The sequence below is a fragment of the Wolffia australiana genome, chromosome 13, assembly GCF_029677425.1.
Source record: "Wolffia australiana isolate 7733 chromosome 13, ASM2967742v1".
Lineage (NCBI taxonomy): Eukaryota > Viridiplantae > Streptophyta > Magnoliopsida > Alismatales > Araceae > Wolffia > Wolffia australiana.
The window spans coordinates 14,425,313-14,443,092 of NC_135847.1; the positions used below are offsets into that span (position 1 = coordinate 14,425,313).

Genomic DNA, 17,780 nt, shown 5'->3' on the forward strand with positions numbered 1-17,780 from the left:
TTTGGAGAGGGCCTTCAATATAAAATTATATTAATAAAAAAAAATTCAGGAAATTTCACAACAAGGTCCCATGGTCTAGTGGTGAGGACATTGGACTCTGAATCCAGTAACCCGAGTTCAAATCTCGGTGGGACCTATTTTTTTACTAGAACCTTTTTATATTTTTGTCTAGAAATATCATCAATATACGACGATTCGATTTTAATGCTCACAATTAATATAGTTAATGTAAAATTACTAATATTGATGACAATATTGACAAGATTTATTAATATTTTGTAACACTCTTAGTCACTAAATATTGATGATCATTTACAAGGACGTATTAGTGCTCGATGAAAAAAAGTTTAAGATGAAATGAAGTACAAGGAGACAACTAGGATAGAAGAAAAAGGATAGATTTCTAAAAGATTTAGTGATGAAGAATGTTACTAATATAGTTAAACAAAACTATAAGCCTATGAGGCCGCACAATGCTTCATTCAACGATCGATCTGTTGAATGGGTCAATTATTTGGGAAGACGGCACAACTGACTTGACGTAGGACTGAGGCAACCATCACTGATGAAAATTTCTAATGGCTCCAAATTATGCCATCGCCCCAATCGATGGAGTTCATTTTCATTCTACAGGAAGGCGAAGTTACATGCCTACTGGGAATGTGGGGCTCAATCATGAAGCACCCTTGAGTCAAGTAAGGGAGGCCTACAAGGATGCACTTGGTATTCGCCTAAATCAGTGTCAATTGTTCTAAGGAGAATGGACATACCTTGCATGTGCTTGATGCATTTTTCAGTTTCAAAATCTAAGCCAACAATGTTAACACTAGAATCAATATACGACGATTGATGTAGGAGTCACATACTTCATCCTAGTACACTTAGAGGTTGGGCTAATGTATCCTCTTGTGCATACATGATGCCATCAACGCAGTGGTGTGAGCAATCAATATTGGCTGCAACATACTCCATTCTAATGGAAAGTATGTGGTCGTCAAGCCAAATGCCAAATCACACCACTATGTTTTTTAAGTTCATTGAATAAAATATTACGTTCATTATTATTGTAGAGTGATGTTTATAACAAAGTCCATGACTATGTGCAATGACATAGTCAAATCATAATACAGTGATTATTAGTCTTCAAACATGTATTCTAAACATTTGTATTCGATGGATAGTTGAGATGGACATCGAATTATCCAGATAGAATAGCATTATTTGATCTCATTTATACAATAAGTATTGTTATTATTGTGGCTATTGGTATACTGACAGATAGTGGGTGCTCTTTGGATAAAGAGTTCATCGAATTGATCCGAAGCATGACTAAATGGTATCATACTTAAACATCAATCAAGTTGATTCATGTCATGACTGTACAAGTGATCCATTGTCCTCAGACACTAAGGACATCTCGTGGATGGACAACTGCATTTTGACTACGTCTTGCACGCCTCTAATCATGGGATTTAGACAAGCTATAGCTCAGATGTCCTAAGAAGCTCACAAAGATAATTGAGTGGTCAAGACGAGATCATCCCCCCTAGATATAAGAGGAGATTGAGTGGTCAAGATGATGCAACAAATCCTTGGCTAGGGTAGTCAGGATATTGGAGAAGGCATTCTCCGATGATCCACATTACAGATTAATACTAATCAAATGATGAACTAGGGTTTAACGGTCAATCATACCATACGTCTTTCGAGAGTATCGTGTAGTTGAAGGATTATACATATACGGTAACCAATGATGGTAAAGGTTCCATGAGAGAGCTCAAACACTACTCAGTATCTTGTAGAGCGCAAGGTATGGCTGAGCACCCCATGGACTGGAAACTTAACCTATCGATTGGGTTACATAGATACTTAGTTAATTAATCTATGTGTTGAATATATTTAACTTAATGGATTTTTTGAGAAAAAATTAAGTGAAATATAAATAGGTAATGGGGCGCGCATTTTAAGCACCCAGGCCTGCCAGAATTCTGAGCCCCCTTTTTCCACTATGATCTCTTATCCACTCAACCACAGAAAGTGTCTTCATGGTGAGAAAATCTTCAAGATTTGCAACGAGAGCTGAAGAAGAAGTGAAGATCCAAGAGGAACTTGATCGCCAATGACAACTGCAGAACCATTTGTAACATGACAAGTCGACACGTCACCTCGTCCTTGACGGTTATTTTATTTCTTATTTTCTCTTTCCTCCAAGGTTTATATGTAGGGCAATGTTTCAAAAGAACACTTAGCGAGTTTATTTCAAGAATTGAAGTTTTTCTTCTTGGAAAACTTGCCCCATCCTCCCTGTCCCATTTTAGTCGCTGTTGCCGATGATCGCCGCCGCGCATTGCGCCCTCGGCCACCGCCCTGACCGCCCGCGCCCAGCGCTCTGGCCTCCGCACCCCTGTTCCTTGGGCGCCTGTGCCCTTGGCCACCGCCCCACGCCCACGCCGCCCTGTGCCCTAGGCTGCTGCTCACGCATGGTCGCCTTGCACAAGCGCCGCCAAATAGGCGTCTGCCCTGTGCAGGCACCTGCAAGCCAAGCCGCCCGCACAGGCGTTCGCCCTCACAGGCCGTCCGCCTGCACACGCGTCTTCCCCGCGCAAGCGCCCACCTGCACAGGCGTCCGCCCGCACAGGCGCCCGCCCCATGCAAGCACCCACACGCACTGGCCGCCCGCCTTCACACGAGTCCGCCCCAGCGTAGGTGCCCGCCCGCACAGACGTCCGCCCCACGTAGGTGCGTGCCGCGCCCCGTCCGCCTGTGCCCACAGAGTCCCCGGTCACCAGCCCGCACCCGCCTTGCCCCCGGATGACCTCGCAGCCATTGGTCGCCACGCATACCGTTTAGGTGTCGGGGCGCTGCCCCGCACCTCAGAAGGGGGAGACTCTCCCTTTGACCCCCCCCCAACTGACCGCGTAGTTGGATCCGCGACACCCTGACGAAGTACACGTCATTCGTCCCGCCAACGACGCATTGAGAATTCCCCGCGGCCTCTTCACGCACTATTGAATGCTGAGGTACTTCTACACTCTTTGGTGCCATGTTCTTCGTCCAGCATTCTTCGAGCGTTCATCCACCGCCTTCGGATTAGATTTGGATTTTGAATCTTCAAGCAAATAGATTGAATAGGCCTTTGAATATTCTAGCGATCGCACGTTCAAAGTTATTGATTTCGGTGCTTTGCATCACTATAGTGGTTGTGAGACAGTACTCCCGCCCTCGACGAGGAGAGGGGCTACACCATCAGTATTTTCACCGGATTTAGTTTTCGAACTCGATTGTGTGATTTGTGGTCTGTTTTATCCCATGGTCCCTAGTCATCCATTACCCAGTTCCCGTCATCACCTAGCTCTGTCACATCTAGTCATCCTGCATCAAACTCTAGGCAATACTTCTCGTAGGTGATAATTGAACGCCGTGCATTAAATGGAGATTCTGACGAAACACTTGCTGCAGTCATAGAGATATTCATGAGAAATGCAAGAAGATGTTTAATTCCTCCAATGGAGCTGGAGTTGTCATTCACGTTATGGGTTCACTAGTCAAAGCCTGATCTACCTAGGCCCATGACGATTTTTCTTGAAAGTTGACAAAATTCGCACTGCTTTTGTATTGTTTGGACGAAGATCCAACATCGAAGATAATTCGGATGTAATGCACAACTTTAGAGTAGACCACCTCATCTAACATTATTTCCTTGAAAAATGGATCAAGTAGGGAAGTAGCAAATATGTTAGAAATGACATCATAGTTCCAAAGCAACATCTCGTAGAATGTAAGTTTTGTGTGCATGGCGATGCATGCGCTATTCAATGATGCTTGCCCATCACGAGGCAGCAGCCTCTCAATGAATAATGGGGCATTAAAGACTAGCAACTTGACTTCATCCATACATCGCCATAGTGCCCATACTAGTTGGAGGTAGGGAACGGCAATCGTCATCCGTCACGTCACATTTCACCGTGACAGAAACATGACGGATGACGTGATGGTGACGGAATGCAGGGATAGCTATGGTGATGGTGATGTGTGATAATGTTTACGTGACGGCGACGTGATGTTGATGGGATACCCTGGACGTGTGACGTGATGAAATGTCCGTCACGAATGATGGCCGTGACATTTTTAATGCATTTTAATAATGAATTTCTTGACATAAAAGGTAAGAATTTTTTTGGTTTTTAAAATACATTTCATTATTTAATTTTTTGCCGGGAAATGTGTGTAAATAATTTATTAATTAATTTCTTGGCGCATTTTTTAATAAAATTGAATAATTTGTTTATGGATAAATAATTCATAATTACATTTCGGTAATTAATTTGTTGCCAGGAAAAATTAAGAATTTAATGACACATATTTTAATATAATTGAATAATTAGTTTACAGATAAATAATTCATAGTTACATTTTAATAATGAAAATTATGAGCATAATAATTTAATAAATTAATATATTGATGGAAAAATTAAATTGTGATAATTAAATTATTGACGTAAAATTGTGAGTATAAATAATTTAATAATTAAGTTCTTGATTGAAAAATTAAAGATTTAGTGAGGTGTTTCTTGAAAACAATTTAATTTAATGACAGAAAATTATGAAGATAATAAATGTAATAATTAGTTTCTTGATGGAAAAGTATTGATTTAGGGCAATTTTTTAGTACATTTTAATAATTAATTTATTGACTAGTGTATGTCGTCTTCTCCGCCACGAGGTTAGAAATAGATATATACACATGGTGAGAGTGGCTAATTTCCACGTGCATAAAAGAATATGTAAAGCCAAGTACACATTTCACTGTTTGAAAAGTAGATAAAAGGACCTGAGAATCATGAATAAAAATTAAGTAGGACAATTTTTGACTTGGCAGCAGCAGCAATCTGAATATCATGCACTTGACAACCGTACACCTAAAAGTTCTCTCAACTTGGCAGCAAAAGCAAAGGGCAGCGAATTGAAAATAATCGTTTGATTTTAAGAGATGATCACGGCGATTAAATTGAAAATTTTGCTTTGGACTGATTGCTCTTACATGCTAAACACGTTGACCTTTGGATGTGAGATCCTTAGATTTGACGTCCTCCACATCCTGCAAAAGAAAACATCTCAGCAAATGAAGCAAAAGAAAGAATTTTCAATTGGCATTTAAATCGGCCAAGAAGTGATTTGGGTCCGAATTGGTTTCTTAAAAAAACGTTTTGATGTAAAATCATGCATAAACAAACTTATCGGGCATGACATTTTAGGAACGACATGCCATTGATTGTGAAATTCCCTCGAAATAAATCACATAGATATGATAGCAATCACTTGAATCAAGTATAAATCATGGGAGACTTTTATTTTCTAAACTTTGTTTCTGATTGAATCTTAGGAACTTGAAAAACAATAGCATAATGCAGTTTAAGACATAAAAGTAGAAAACCCAATATAATCAACCAAGAGAAACCCAAATCAGAAAGCTACACTATCGGTTGTTATCAGACGCAGATCGACAACAAATTGAGATGTCGAAAACAATTTTTAACACGCAATTTAATCAGATAAAAGTTAAATTCTCACTACAGGTTTGCTCTCACAGTAAACAGTCAATTTTTTTAAGAAAATGAATATCAATATACTGATTGAGAACTCAAAAAGGATTGCGAGTTAGTTCAGTTCTCCAAAAAAAGGTACATGAGCTTGGATTAATACAAAAGACATCGGTCAAGCGAGAAGAATGGGAGCGACAATTTTCCCAACGACAACCGCCATAGCAACAAAAAAATTGTCCAATAAAATTACCTTAGAAGTTTGAGCGATAGAAGTAAATTAAGAGTAACGACTTACACTGTCTTCCTCGTTAGAAAAGTCATTTGCACTGTCTCCATCACACAACTCAACATTCTCTTCATGTAACCAACACTTGATTGTGACCAGGAGCTCGATCCTTTCAGCAGTAAGACGTGCCTGTTTGCAAGTGACGACTGCACGTCCTGCGGAGAATAAACATTCTTCTGGGGCATTGGTTGCACATACTGAGAGAAACTCTTGTGCAAGGGTAGAAAGTCGAAGGTAGGTTCGTGCACCTATGCGTGCGCACCATCCAAGTGCTGTCTCATTGTTCTTCCTCTCTGTTGATTGTAGATACGCCTCTAATTCCTTGGCTGGAGTTGGTACTCGTCATTACTTCTCCCTAGCCGGTGCTACACCATCAATGAGTTCTGTGAGCCAGTCCTCATCCTCGGGGTGGTTACCAATTATATCTTGCTCACCATGTTGGGGCATGAGTCGACAGACAAATTCCAATGCATCCTTAATGCCACTAGGATCGAGTGATGCTCCCTTGTTAAAAGGGCCAAGAATTTTTGTTGTTGTCGTCTCTCATTACTTCGAAATCATCTTCTCATACTTCAACATCTTACACTTCATGCTCTCACAAGCTTTGCGGAGCCTCCCCTTCATGGTTTCGTATAGCTTACGCGTCGCAGCCTTTATTGCCTTCAAACCTGGGGGTGATCTTGAACCCCACATTGCCCATTATGGCTCATGGGGAGTCCGTGAGGCAAACAAACTGCGCTATGATCTCCTTTTTCTTCTCTAGCATCTTCTTGACAACACCACCATGCTCGTACACCGCAGCTATTGTCCGTTGATAAAGATTAGTGCCCTTCATCTTGTGGTATAGTCTGGTATGACTGAACTCCAAGTGCCTCCAAAAAATGTTTGTAGACCCGTCTATTCGCCACTTCAACCTATTCCATAATGTGTCAACTTTTTGGTTGCGACATAGTTGGCACGCCCATACGCCTGACCCAACCTCTGTGAAGTATCAATATTTCAGCCTTCCCTTAGCGTTTGGGATATGAAAGCACTACCATCAGTAGAGGGGTCTCTCGAACATCCTCCTCCGATAACTCTACTGCCAAGTCAACGCACACGTCGCCAATTGGAGTTTCCATAGGCGACTGTGTCGTAGAGAACAGGTGAAAATGTACTAGTAGTCAGATTCAAAAATTAACTCAGTCAATGAATAAATCTCTATGAAATGTTAACAATAAGATATTATGAACAATAGAAACATCAATTATAAAAAAATGCAAATGTTTAAAATATTTATTGTTAATTTTAGATAGTTATTGGTTACCAATCCCTAAATATACGTCAGAATTATGAAGCTATGTATGACATTATTGCTTTCAACTGTACCTCGTTTACGGGGCACCCAAAGTTGGACATTTTTGATCTTCAAATCAACTTTCCTTCCTTGATGAGATAGATAGAAAAATGGATACCTGGATTGGAGGAGCTATGTGGGCACATAAAATATTTGAATATTTATCATTTTCTATGATAAATCAAAAACACAATCAATATTCCACCCAAGTATCATCATATATGAAAAAAATGAGTATTCAAAGAATATAAACGATATCATCACCTTTGAAAGTTTTTTCCTGTGAAAACACAATCACTTCTATGTTTTCTACTTTTAATCGTGAAGAATAAAAAAAGTTTATTCTGTGAAAGTTTTTTTCCAGCAGGTACTCTGTCAAGAATTTCTTCAAAATTTCATGGTTCATGCATGAAGAGACTAATATCAAACCTCGCTTACAAAATTACAGTTGTTGTGAAGTACATGATAGACCCATTGATAGAGATAGAGATAGAAACAAAAATATAGAGACACAGAGACAGATGTTGCAATATTGTTAACCTTTTTTGATTCTTAATTCAAAGAAAAGTGTTGATAGTAACAATCTGATTGCGTTCTCCAGGACAAACATAACACAATTCGATCAAAACTTTTGACCCTATTAATGATACAAATATTTTGCAATGGTATTGGACTAGAGTCCATCTCTGTTTGATGGATAGGAATCGGTCCTCTGAATCACACAAATAGAGACTCGTTCCTCTGATGGAGATGGGGCCTGTAGGGTTCCATTTACTACCTAATCAGGGGACCATAACCAATCTACTCTCGCCAAAGATGGGACCTGTATTGGATTGGATTGATTATGGTCCCTACACTATACACACATACAATCAATTTTTAAAAAATAATGCAATTAGTTGCATGGCCAATGATGTTAGGGGGATCATGCACTAAGAGTCTGCATGCTATAGATCGATCGGATGGATCGATCAAAAAGGTCGATCGATCAATGATTAATTTGGATCAATGATCAATTGGGATCGATAAGTGATCAATTGAACGGATCGATCATCGTTCAGATGATAGACATTTGATCAGATTATAGCTACCAACCATCTGACTCTGTCAATTTGATCTTGATGCAATGTATCTGATAGGATCGCCAACCCTCTCATCAACTCATTGATACCCATGGTTGAGTCACAAATGTCTCAAAGTTGGATTGAATGCGGTATACAGAAGAACACCCCCAGAGATTCCACATGCTTCATCAAATAAAACATCTCAATCTTGACGGGTGTATATAATCAAAATTTCAGACCAACATAACAATTTCTACTAATCTTCAGGCGTCATCAACTCATTAATATCCATGGATAAAGTCCTAAACTTTTGTTACAAATGGACGAAGATCTTCCCAGCCTCCATTGGGTTTCCACACAAGAACATGCTCCTAATCACTGCCTTATAGAGAAGAACACTAACAGAGACTCCCCTCCACTCGACCTCGTCATACAGCCTCAAAACTGACTGAAACTTTCCTGTTCTCCCAAACCCACTAATGAGATCACAGTAGATCAATTCCCCTGGACTAAACCCCTTCTTCATCAGCCATGTCAACAAGCTCTCAACTTTCTCCACGTGTTCACTCTCACACAATCTACCAATCAGAGCCTCGAAAGCTTTATTGCTGGGCAAACATCTCCTATCAACCACTATCTTGCAGAAATTCCAAGCCTCTTCCAACCTGCCTTGTTCTGAAAATCACATAATCAATACATTATATGTATCTTCATAAGGTTTTAATCCTGCAGGATGCATTTTCTGAAGCATGACCTCTTCATCCTCAGCCTTCCCCGCCCTGATATGAAGCTCAATCAAGGCCGTGGACACGAAAGCGTTCATCGGGTGGCCTCTCCTAAGCATCTCATCTTGGGAATCAATGGCTAGATTCAAATTACCAGATCTGCAGTAGGTATGGATGATCAGACTGCTAGAAACAACATTGAGAATTAAGTTCTTCTGCAGAATCCTCCTGGCCAGAAGAATTCCCTCCTCTGTCCTGCCTTGTTCTATGATTCTTAGAACCAGAGCAGCATTGACGATCACGGTTAGGGAGCATCTCTTGGGATGTATTTGATCCAGAGAGGCCACCATTCTTAGCAAAGTCCCTTCTTTGCACATTGATTCAGTCATGATTTCAATGGTGAATTGATTCAGGTAGATTCCTTTGAAGATCATGAATTCATAAATCTCCCATGTCAGATCGCGTTAATCACATTATCTTTTAAAAATTGATTGTATGTATGTATAGTGCATGGACCATAACCAATCCAATCCAATACAGGCCCCATCTCCATAACCAGTCCAATCCAATCCAATCCAATCAAGGGGCCATCGCTCTCCAATCTGATCTCGCCGAAGTAGGAATTGGGATTTAAAAAAAATAAGAAAGAAAACCCTGATGAAAATAACATCAAAATCTCACTTGATGACATCAAATATTCTAGCAAACTTCAATGCCCAAAACACATAAAAAAGAAAGAAATGGAACATGCTCGACCCCTCATAGAAATAGAAAGATAGAGATAGAGATGCAATGATCATTTCTTCAATGAAGAACACAATCGGATATAGCATGGGCTAGAATCAAAAAAAAAATTGCACAACTCACCGAGAGAGCGAGGAAGAAGATTAACGTGAAGGAGAATTTCCGGAGTTCTCCTTCACAAATTGCCAGAGAAATAGGAGAGCAATGGGGCTTCTGAGTTCCGACTTCGACTTTGACTTCGACCAAACAGGGCTCTGACTCTCTAACTTAGAATTTAGCAGTACTATGTTTTTCACAATATTAAAATAATTATACTATTTCGATCACCGGGGACAGTGACAGCGTCATGGTGACGGTGACATGACGGAACGAGGAAAGAGGGACGCCTGAGGGGTACGTGACAGATTTTTATAGAATCCTCTGACGTGTGATGAGACGGTGATGTGATGAACATTTCGCCACGTCTGGGGTGTCACGTCCTGGATGTGCCGTTCCCTAGTTGCAGGACATTTCCAACAATTGACCTTGTCAACCGGCTCACATGAACTGTTATATAGGCAAACATACCCAATTAGAAGGCAAACTCTTGAGTAGCTTCCATTCCTCACGAGATATATTTTTCTGCTTCACCCATGTTGTGAAGAATACAACACCTGCATCAAATACATATCACTTCATAATAACATCCTCAAGCATGTCTTAAATTTTACTCCGCCATATCCTGTAGTCAAGTATAGGTAACTTTGGCTTCAATTTGTGCATCCTACAAAGGTATACATAATACACTTGTTGTTTCTTAGTTCGACAAATGGCCTGAATCAATGTCTTGACGTTGGTCACCCAAAAAAATGGTGTGGCGACGTGATAAGTCCACCTCGTCCAGCCCGCCGACCAACTCTGAGTCACATTCATGCAAGTCAGTTGTCTTTTGGGACATTTCTGTCCACCTCCATGATGAGTGTCGTAGAAGTTATATCAAAACTCTTACATGTCAACAGAATGATGATGTCCACTATGCACGTGATGCATGGAATGAGATGTCTAGCCCTTATCTGCTATCACTGCCTTCACCCTACCCCAGCTAGTGATTCTCAGTCCTCCTCAATTACCCTCAAATGCCACTGCTACCTCCCCCCCCTAGTGGTCTGTTCTCCACCCTCCCCAGTTGCACTTATCTGTGATTACCACCCTCTTCCAGTCGTCCACTCACTCAACCACAACAATGGACTCAATCGACGCAGTCATCCGAAACGTCCCAAGTTATTAAAAACTGAGCTGAAACATATTTTTTGATATCCGATATTGTGAACAGATATCGGATATCAAAACATAAAAATCTCAAAAACTGATATACACATCAAATAACAGACGTTACAGATAACATACTTAAAATTATTGTTTAGGATACTGATACTGGATATCAATACCAGATAACAGACACCAAAAATGGAGCTCTCAATAACAAATAAAAGTGGATCAAAACTGTTTCGATATCATTATTGGATATCCATTTTTATTTGTGATCTGAATCATTGCACCCTATTTTATGCAACATTTTATATTAATGAAGCTTGCATCTTATTGAACCTCTTATTTCTCGAACCTTTTATTTTATTGAACCTTTTATTTTATTGAAACTTGTATTTTATTGAACCTTCTATTTTAATAAACGGTTTATTTTATTGAACCTTTTATTTTAATGAACGCTTTATAATATGGAACCTTTTATTTTAATGAACGGTTTATTTTAGTGAATCTTTTATTTTAATGAAACTCTTTTATTTTACTGAACATCGGCGAGACATTACTTTGACTCGTTATTTTATATTCGGTTTATTTTATTGAACCTCGATGGGACCATGCTTTGAATCCTTAATTTATTTACGGTTAATTTTACAGAACCTTTTATTCTAAATACCGTTTTCCCTTTGATAACCGTTACTTTCACCATCCCGTTAAATATCATACATTTATCATTTATTTCGATATTCTTAATGAGAAAGGTTCGGACTTTACATACATTTTTGTGAAATCCTTCGTCTTTACATATCATATTTTTTATTTCAACTTGCTCTTCGCGCCACGTAGCACGCACAGGCAGAATCCAAGTGTCCTGAGAGGAAATAAATTCTCTTACTATTTCCTGACAATTTTCAACGGTTTTTTTCAATTTATGACGTGGGATGACGTCACCGCCAGATCCGTACCATTTAATGCAAAGTTTTTCTGCATTGGGATTGCCTGATTAGATCCGAACCTTTTCTCATGAAATTCATTTTTATCAAAGAAAATATTTTAGAAAAATATTTATTACAAAAAATGCAAGTTGGACACGTGAGATCGCCGACATGCAGCTGTCGATCCGGGAACAGTTAAATATTCTGCGACGCTGGCAGTTCCAGCGAATCAGTGCAAGAGAGATTCCCACGTGCGAGGTGTGCAAAGACATTTATACCCTTATCTTTGCGGGCTACAAAAGCCTACGGTGATGGGGTAATCCGTCTTTTGTTCACGGCCGCCGTTAGAGACGGCGTCAGCCCGTCCCCTGTGTGAGCTGTCCTCCGGCATTGGATGCTTCTCTGACGCTCTTCTGCCGTCTGAGGAAGAGAGAGAAAGAGAGCAGAAGGGAGAGAATATAAGGTCAAAGAATAGATAGAGAGTCTTAAAAAGGTCAAAGAGAGAGAAAGGGCGAAAGAGAGCTAGAGAGAGAAAGTGACTGCACTTGCACCCAAGAGGGGTATTCAGAAAGAAAGGTTGTGATGCTTCACTGACGAACATGGGCATAGAGAGAGAAAGAGATGGTCGAGGGAAGGCAGGCTTAGAGAGAGAAAGAGATGATCAAGGGAAGGCAGGCATAGTGAGAGAACGAGATGATCGAGGGAAGGCAGGCATAGAGAGAGAGAGAAAAAGATGATAAAGGAAGGCAGGCATAGTGAGAGAAAGAGATGATCAAGGGAAGGCAGGAATAGAGAGAGCGAGAAAGAGATGAGCAAGGGAAGGAGGCAGGTATAGAGAGAGAAAGAGATGAGCAAGGGAAGGCAGGAATAGAGAGAGAGAGAAAAAGATGATAAAGGGAAGGCAGGCATAGAGAGAGAAAGAGATGAGCAAGGGAAGGAGGGAGCCATAGAGAGAGAAAGAGATGAGCAAGGGAAGGAGGCAGGCACAGAGAGAGAAAGATATGATCAAGGGAAGGAGGCAGGCATAGAGAGAGAAAGAGATGATCAAGGTAAGTCAGGCATAGAGAGAGAAAGAAATGAGCAGAGGAAGTCAGGCACAAACAGTGAGACAGAGAAAGAGACATCCAATTAGAAAGATAGATCCTTGTGGCCACAGGCTATATTAATTCAGTGCAGGAGTACTCCTGGATCTCCTCTCTCTCTCTCTCTTCCTCTCTCTAGGGCCCTAGAGATAGATAGATAGATAGAGAGAGAGAGAGAGATTTTTAGGGTTTGGGACTTCTCTCTCTCTCTCTCTCTCTCTCTCTTAACAGGGGAGGTAAACGCTGCTGACTCTAGTCTTGTTTATGCTTGTGCAGAGTAGAGAGAGATAGAGTAGAGAGAGAGGGGGGGGGGATGGAGGGGGGAGAGCAAGGGAACAGCAGCAGCGAGGAGAGCGGGCGGAGCCTGAGCCTGCAGGCCGGACCATCCACGACCGGGCAGGCCAAGCCGGGGTCGGGGCCGCTGGCCGTGAAGCGGTCCTCCAAGGACCGCCACACCAAGGTGGACGGGCGCGGGCGGCGCATCCGCATGCCCGCGGCCTGCGCCGCGCGGGTCTTCCAGCTGACCCGCGAGCTCGGCCACAAGTCCGACGGCGAGACGGTCGAGTGGCTGCTCCAGCAGGCCGAGCCGGCCATCATCGCCGCCACCGGCACGGGCACCATCCCGGCCAACTTCGCCTCGCTCAACGTCTCTCTCCGCGGCGGCGCCGCCTCCAAGTCCGCCGCGCTGGACCGGTTCCACCAGGCGCCCGCCGCCGACGCGGCGGAGGCGCAGATGAGGAAGCGCTTCAGAGACGATCTGTTCAAGGAGGAAAGGGAGGAGAGCAGGGCGGCGGCGCCGGGGGAGGCGGCGGCGCGGTCGGCGGCGATGTGGGCGCCGGCGAGCGGCGGGTTCTGGATGGTGCCGGCGGGGCCGGCGGAGCCGCCGTTCTGGGGCGTGGCCGGCGGGGCGGGGCGGTTCCAGGCGCCGGTGCAGTTCATATCGGGGCAGGGGGCGGCGGGAGGGGGGGCGGGGCAGCATCTGGGCGTGGGCATGGCGGAGTCCAGTATGGGGATGTTGGCGGCGCTCGGGGCTTATAGCCGCGCCGCGGCGGAGCAGAGCAGCCACCAGGGCCAGCAGCAGCCGCCGGCGCCGCCCGGGCCGCCGGAGAGAGCGGAGGATCGCCGCCGCGGCTCGCATCAATAGGATTGCTCCGTCGGTCTCTCTCTACCTCGCCGTTATTCTTTCCATTATTTCAGCCACACCCAGGAAATTCTCTCTCTCTCTCTCTCTGTCTATCTATCTATCTCTCTCTCTACTGATCTATCTATATATTTATATCTCTATGTACATATATATCTATCTATCTATCTATAAATTTTTATCTCTATCTACATATATATCTATCTATCTATCTATATATTTTTATCTCTATCTATCTAACTTCATTTATATCTATCTATATATATATATATATTTTTATCTCTATCTATCTATCTATCTATATATTTTTATCTCTATCTATCTAACTACATATATATCTATCTATCTATATATATTTTTATCTCTACCTATCTAACTACATATATATCTATCGATATATATATATATTTTTATCTCTATCTATCTATCTATCAATCTATATATCTATCTCTCTATCTATCTATTATCTCTCTATCTATCTATCTATCTTTCTCACTATCTCTGTATCAATCTTTCTTTCTTTCTATCTATGTATCTTTCTTTCTATCCATCTATCTTTCTTTCTTTATCTATCTCTCTACTGATCTGTCTTTCTTTCTTTCTATCAATCTATCTATATATCTCTCTATCTATCTATATATATCTCTCTATCTATTTATCTATCTATCTATCTATCTATCTCTCTATCTATCTATCTATCTATCTATCTGCCTATCCATCTATCTATCCATCTCTCCATCTATCTATCTATCTATCTATCTATCTTTCTTTCTTTCTTTCTATCTATCTATCTATCTATCTATCTCTCTATACTTATCTATATATCTATCTATCTCTCTATGGGCGTGGTCGTGTTCGTGGGTCCTTGGCCATGGCCGATAGTCAGTGGAGTTCGAGGAAGACGATGATCTGGAGATGGGCTTCCTGCTGTTGTCTGCTTCCCGACAAGGCCTCTTTTTTCACGCTTACAGATGGAAATAGTGATAGTGATGGACAGAGAAAAAGTGATAGCCATAGAAATAGAAATAAAAATAGGGCTAGATATAGCTAGAGAGAGAGAAAGAGGAATACCGATAGTAATAGAGAAAGAATAGGCTGAGGGCTAAATCTGGAGATAGAGATGGCGATCGATGTTGGGACAGAGGTAGAGTTTGAGCTTGGGATAGAGATAGAGATAAGATAGAGCTAGACCTAGACCTAGATCTAGACATAGAGATAGATATGGAGATAAAGATAGAGCTACACCAATAGCTTAATAAAGAAATAGATATAGAGATAAAGATAGAGCTAGACCAATAGCTAAATAATGAAATAGATATGGAGATAAAGATAAAGCTAGAACTAGAGATAAGGATAGATGTGGAGAAAGATAGAGCTAGAGCTAGAGGTAGATATAGAGATAAAGATCGAGCTAGACCAAGACTTAGAGAGAGAGCAAGAGATAGAGGTAGAGCTAGAGATAGAGGAAGAGATAGTGATGGAGGTAAAGGTAGAGATAGAGGTAGAGGCAGAGATAGAGAAAGAGATAGTGATAGAGATAGAGGTAGCGGTAGAGATAGAGGTAGATATAGAGGTAGATATAGAGATAGAGATAAATATAGAGATAGGGATAGAGTTAGAGATAGAGATAGAGGTAGAGGTAGATATAGAGATAGAGATTGAGATAAAGATAAATAATAGAGATAGGGATAGAGTCGAGATAGAGTAGGCGATAGAGATAGAGATAAAGAATAGAGATTGAGATATGGACAAAGAATAGAGATAGAGACAGAGTCGAGATACAGTAGGAGATAGAGATATAAATAAAGAATAGAGATAGAGATAGAGCATGAGAAAAAAGATCGAAAAACGTAGAGAGAGAAAGAGGGAGTTTTACTTTAACAGGGCCGGCATTCTGACGAAGGATCCAGCTGGTCTCCACCAAGAAATTCTCCAAATTTTATTTTATTTGGCCGAATCTAATATGTCTAGTGATTTTATTAAAAAGAAAATCCGGAGTAGTAGTCAACGGTCAAAAGGGTTGAACAACCGCGCAAGGTATAAATACGTGATTTTGAATTTGAACCCGACGAGACTTTTTAATGTATGAATAGGCGAAGAACAGAGGACGGAAGCAGTCGGAGGTAAGCCATCGATCGACCAGTTTCCTCGTCGCGATTTCATAATTGTTCGATCAGTTAAGATGTTTTAATTGTGCGGATCGCCTACAGTTTCGCTAATTGAAGTCGTCGAATGATTATCGTTCGAATCTCTGGCGGATGGCCGGAGTTATGACTTATTGCTCCTGTAATTATAAACTTTGGATGATTTCAAGTTTTTTTCTAACGGCAATCCACGTTCCGGCGCTCGATATATCTCATTGATGCTTCTTTTCGCTTTTCGCGTGACGCTGTTTCTTTCGTTTCAATCAAACGCGGTGTGTTTTTACAGATCCTAAAAATTCCTGAATCCTCGATTTTACGGACTTCACATTGCTCGTCCTCACCCGAAGAACAGAGATGATTGGAGACAGGGAACAAAGTTTGGCGTCGACCTAGGTTTTCTTCACATAATAGAACTGTTCTTCCCAACAGCCTACCAGAGTTTCCTATTTTGAACGGCGTAGTCGTCTTGTCCGACAATTTTCCGACAATCGACAAGGGAACGATTTTCCGACACATCCTTAAATCTCATAATATCTGTTCCAGCCGAAATTGAGCGTCGATAATTTTGTTGACAATCTGGTTCGAAATTCCTCACTCCTGTCCGCAGTAACTGTTCTCAATAATCACGAGACAAAGTTCCGTTCGAACCATGGAACAAAGATGGAGGTGTTAGATTAATTTCTTAATCTATGGACAATTATATATATATGTATGTATATAATTGCATATTGGTAAGCTATCAATTACAAATCCCAATTTGTATGTGATTCTCTTAATGACGGGATGAAGACATTTATAACAATAAGTATGGTTATTAAATGTGTAGAGGCTAAGCCTGTTTCAATCATAATGATGGGTTTAATTAAGAAAGACTAAAGAGGATTAAGTTTCACCTCTTCCTATAAACAGGGGCCAGGTCCTTGTGTCATAAGGGTATTGACTTTTCTACTGAGCATTCCATTACTCTGAGAGACTTCAAGAAGTCATCCAGTATTGATCCAAAAGGCCTCCCCTCAAGATTGTTCGATTCAATAAAGAGAAGACACGATGGATCGAGGTATGTTTTACATTGATTTCCATTCATGTACGATCTTCATCCTTAAGAATCGGCACAAGCCTCCTGTGGATCTAACAGTAGGAAATCAACAGGTTTCGCCGATCTGTCGAAGATTGGGAACATGTTACAAAGTTGAGTTCCTTTATGAAGTTTCTTCAGGAAGAAGAATCAGGGAGAAGAAGAGAGATGGTAAGTTCAGTTTGTTAGGGAACACACGAATGAACATGAACATGCATTTTGAATATAACTTTTGATTGACTATCTCCGTATTCCCAAATCGAATTTGACTTTGCATGGATTGATTATGCGCCTGTGTGAGAGTCTGATATATAAATAACTTGTGTGAGTAGTGTTTTTTATCTCACTTTCTTCCCCAACCGTTCAGTAGCTTGGTGACATTAAGATCAATCAAATAGATATGCGAGGGGCAGTTTTCCGTGGCGAGCTATCATATGCTTCTCTTGAACGACATTGTGGTGGA

At 41.2% G+C, this 17,780-nt stretch overlaps 2 protein-coding genes, 1 long non-coding RNA gene and 1 other non-coding gene across 4 annotated transcripts; 3 read left to right on the forward strand and 1 right to left on the reverse strand.

Annotated features, from left to right (window-relative positions):
• The first annotated feature begins 64 nt into the window (after positions 1-64).
• TRNAQ-CUG (transfer RNA glutamine (anticodon CUG)) lies at positions 65-136 on the forward strand. Its single transcript has one exon. It is a non-coding gene; the product is annotated as a tRNA-Gln (tRNA).
• Positions 137-8,542: 8,406 nt separating this feature from the next.
• LOC144710909 (small ribosomal subunit protein mL103 (rPPR7)-like) lies at positions 8,543-9,304 on the reverse strand. Its single transcript, XM_078584752.1, has 2 exons — positions 8,916-9,304; positions 8,543-8,807 (listed from the first exon to the last, which is right to left on the reverse strand). Exons 1-2 carry the CDS (start codon positions 9,302-9,304, stop codon positions 8,543-8,545), a joined length of 654 nt encoding a protein of 217 aa, XP_078440878.1.
• A 3,199-nt stretch (positions 9,305-12,503) lies between these two features.
• Positions 12,504-14,157, forward strand: LOC144711274 (transcription factor PCF3-like). The gene has a single exon (XM_078585222.1). It carries the CDS (start codon positions 13,271-13,273, stop codon positions 14,099-14,101), a length of 831 nt encoding a protein of 276 aa, XP_078441348.1. The 5' UTR covers positions 12,504-13,270; the 3' UTR covers positions 14,102-14,157.
• Positions 14,158-15,338: 1,181 nt separating this feature from the next.
• On the forward strand, positions 15,339-17,562 carry LOC144711275 (uncharacterized). Its single transcript, XR_013583509.1, has 3 exons — positions 15,339-16,221; positions 17,152-17,299; positions 17,392-17,562. It is a non-coding gene; the product is annotated as an uncharacterized LOC144711275 (long non-coding RNA).
• The last annotated feature ends 218 nt before the right edge of the window (positions 17,563-17,780 follow it).

Coding starts and splice junctions, on each gene's coding strand:
- LOC144711274 (XM_078585222.1), top strand. CDS start 13,271: ATGGAGGGGGGAGAGCAAGGGAACAGCAGCAGCGAGGAGAGCGGGCGG.
- LOC144710909 (XM_078584752.1), bottom strand. CDS start 9,304: ATGGTGGCCTCTCTGGATCAAATACATCCCAAGAGATGCTCCCTAACC. Junction 8,808..8,915: donor ACATATAATGTATTGATTAT/GTGATTTTCAGA, acceptor TCTGATTGGTAG/ATTGTGTGAGAGTGAACACG.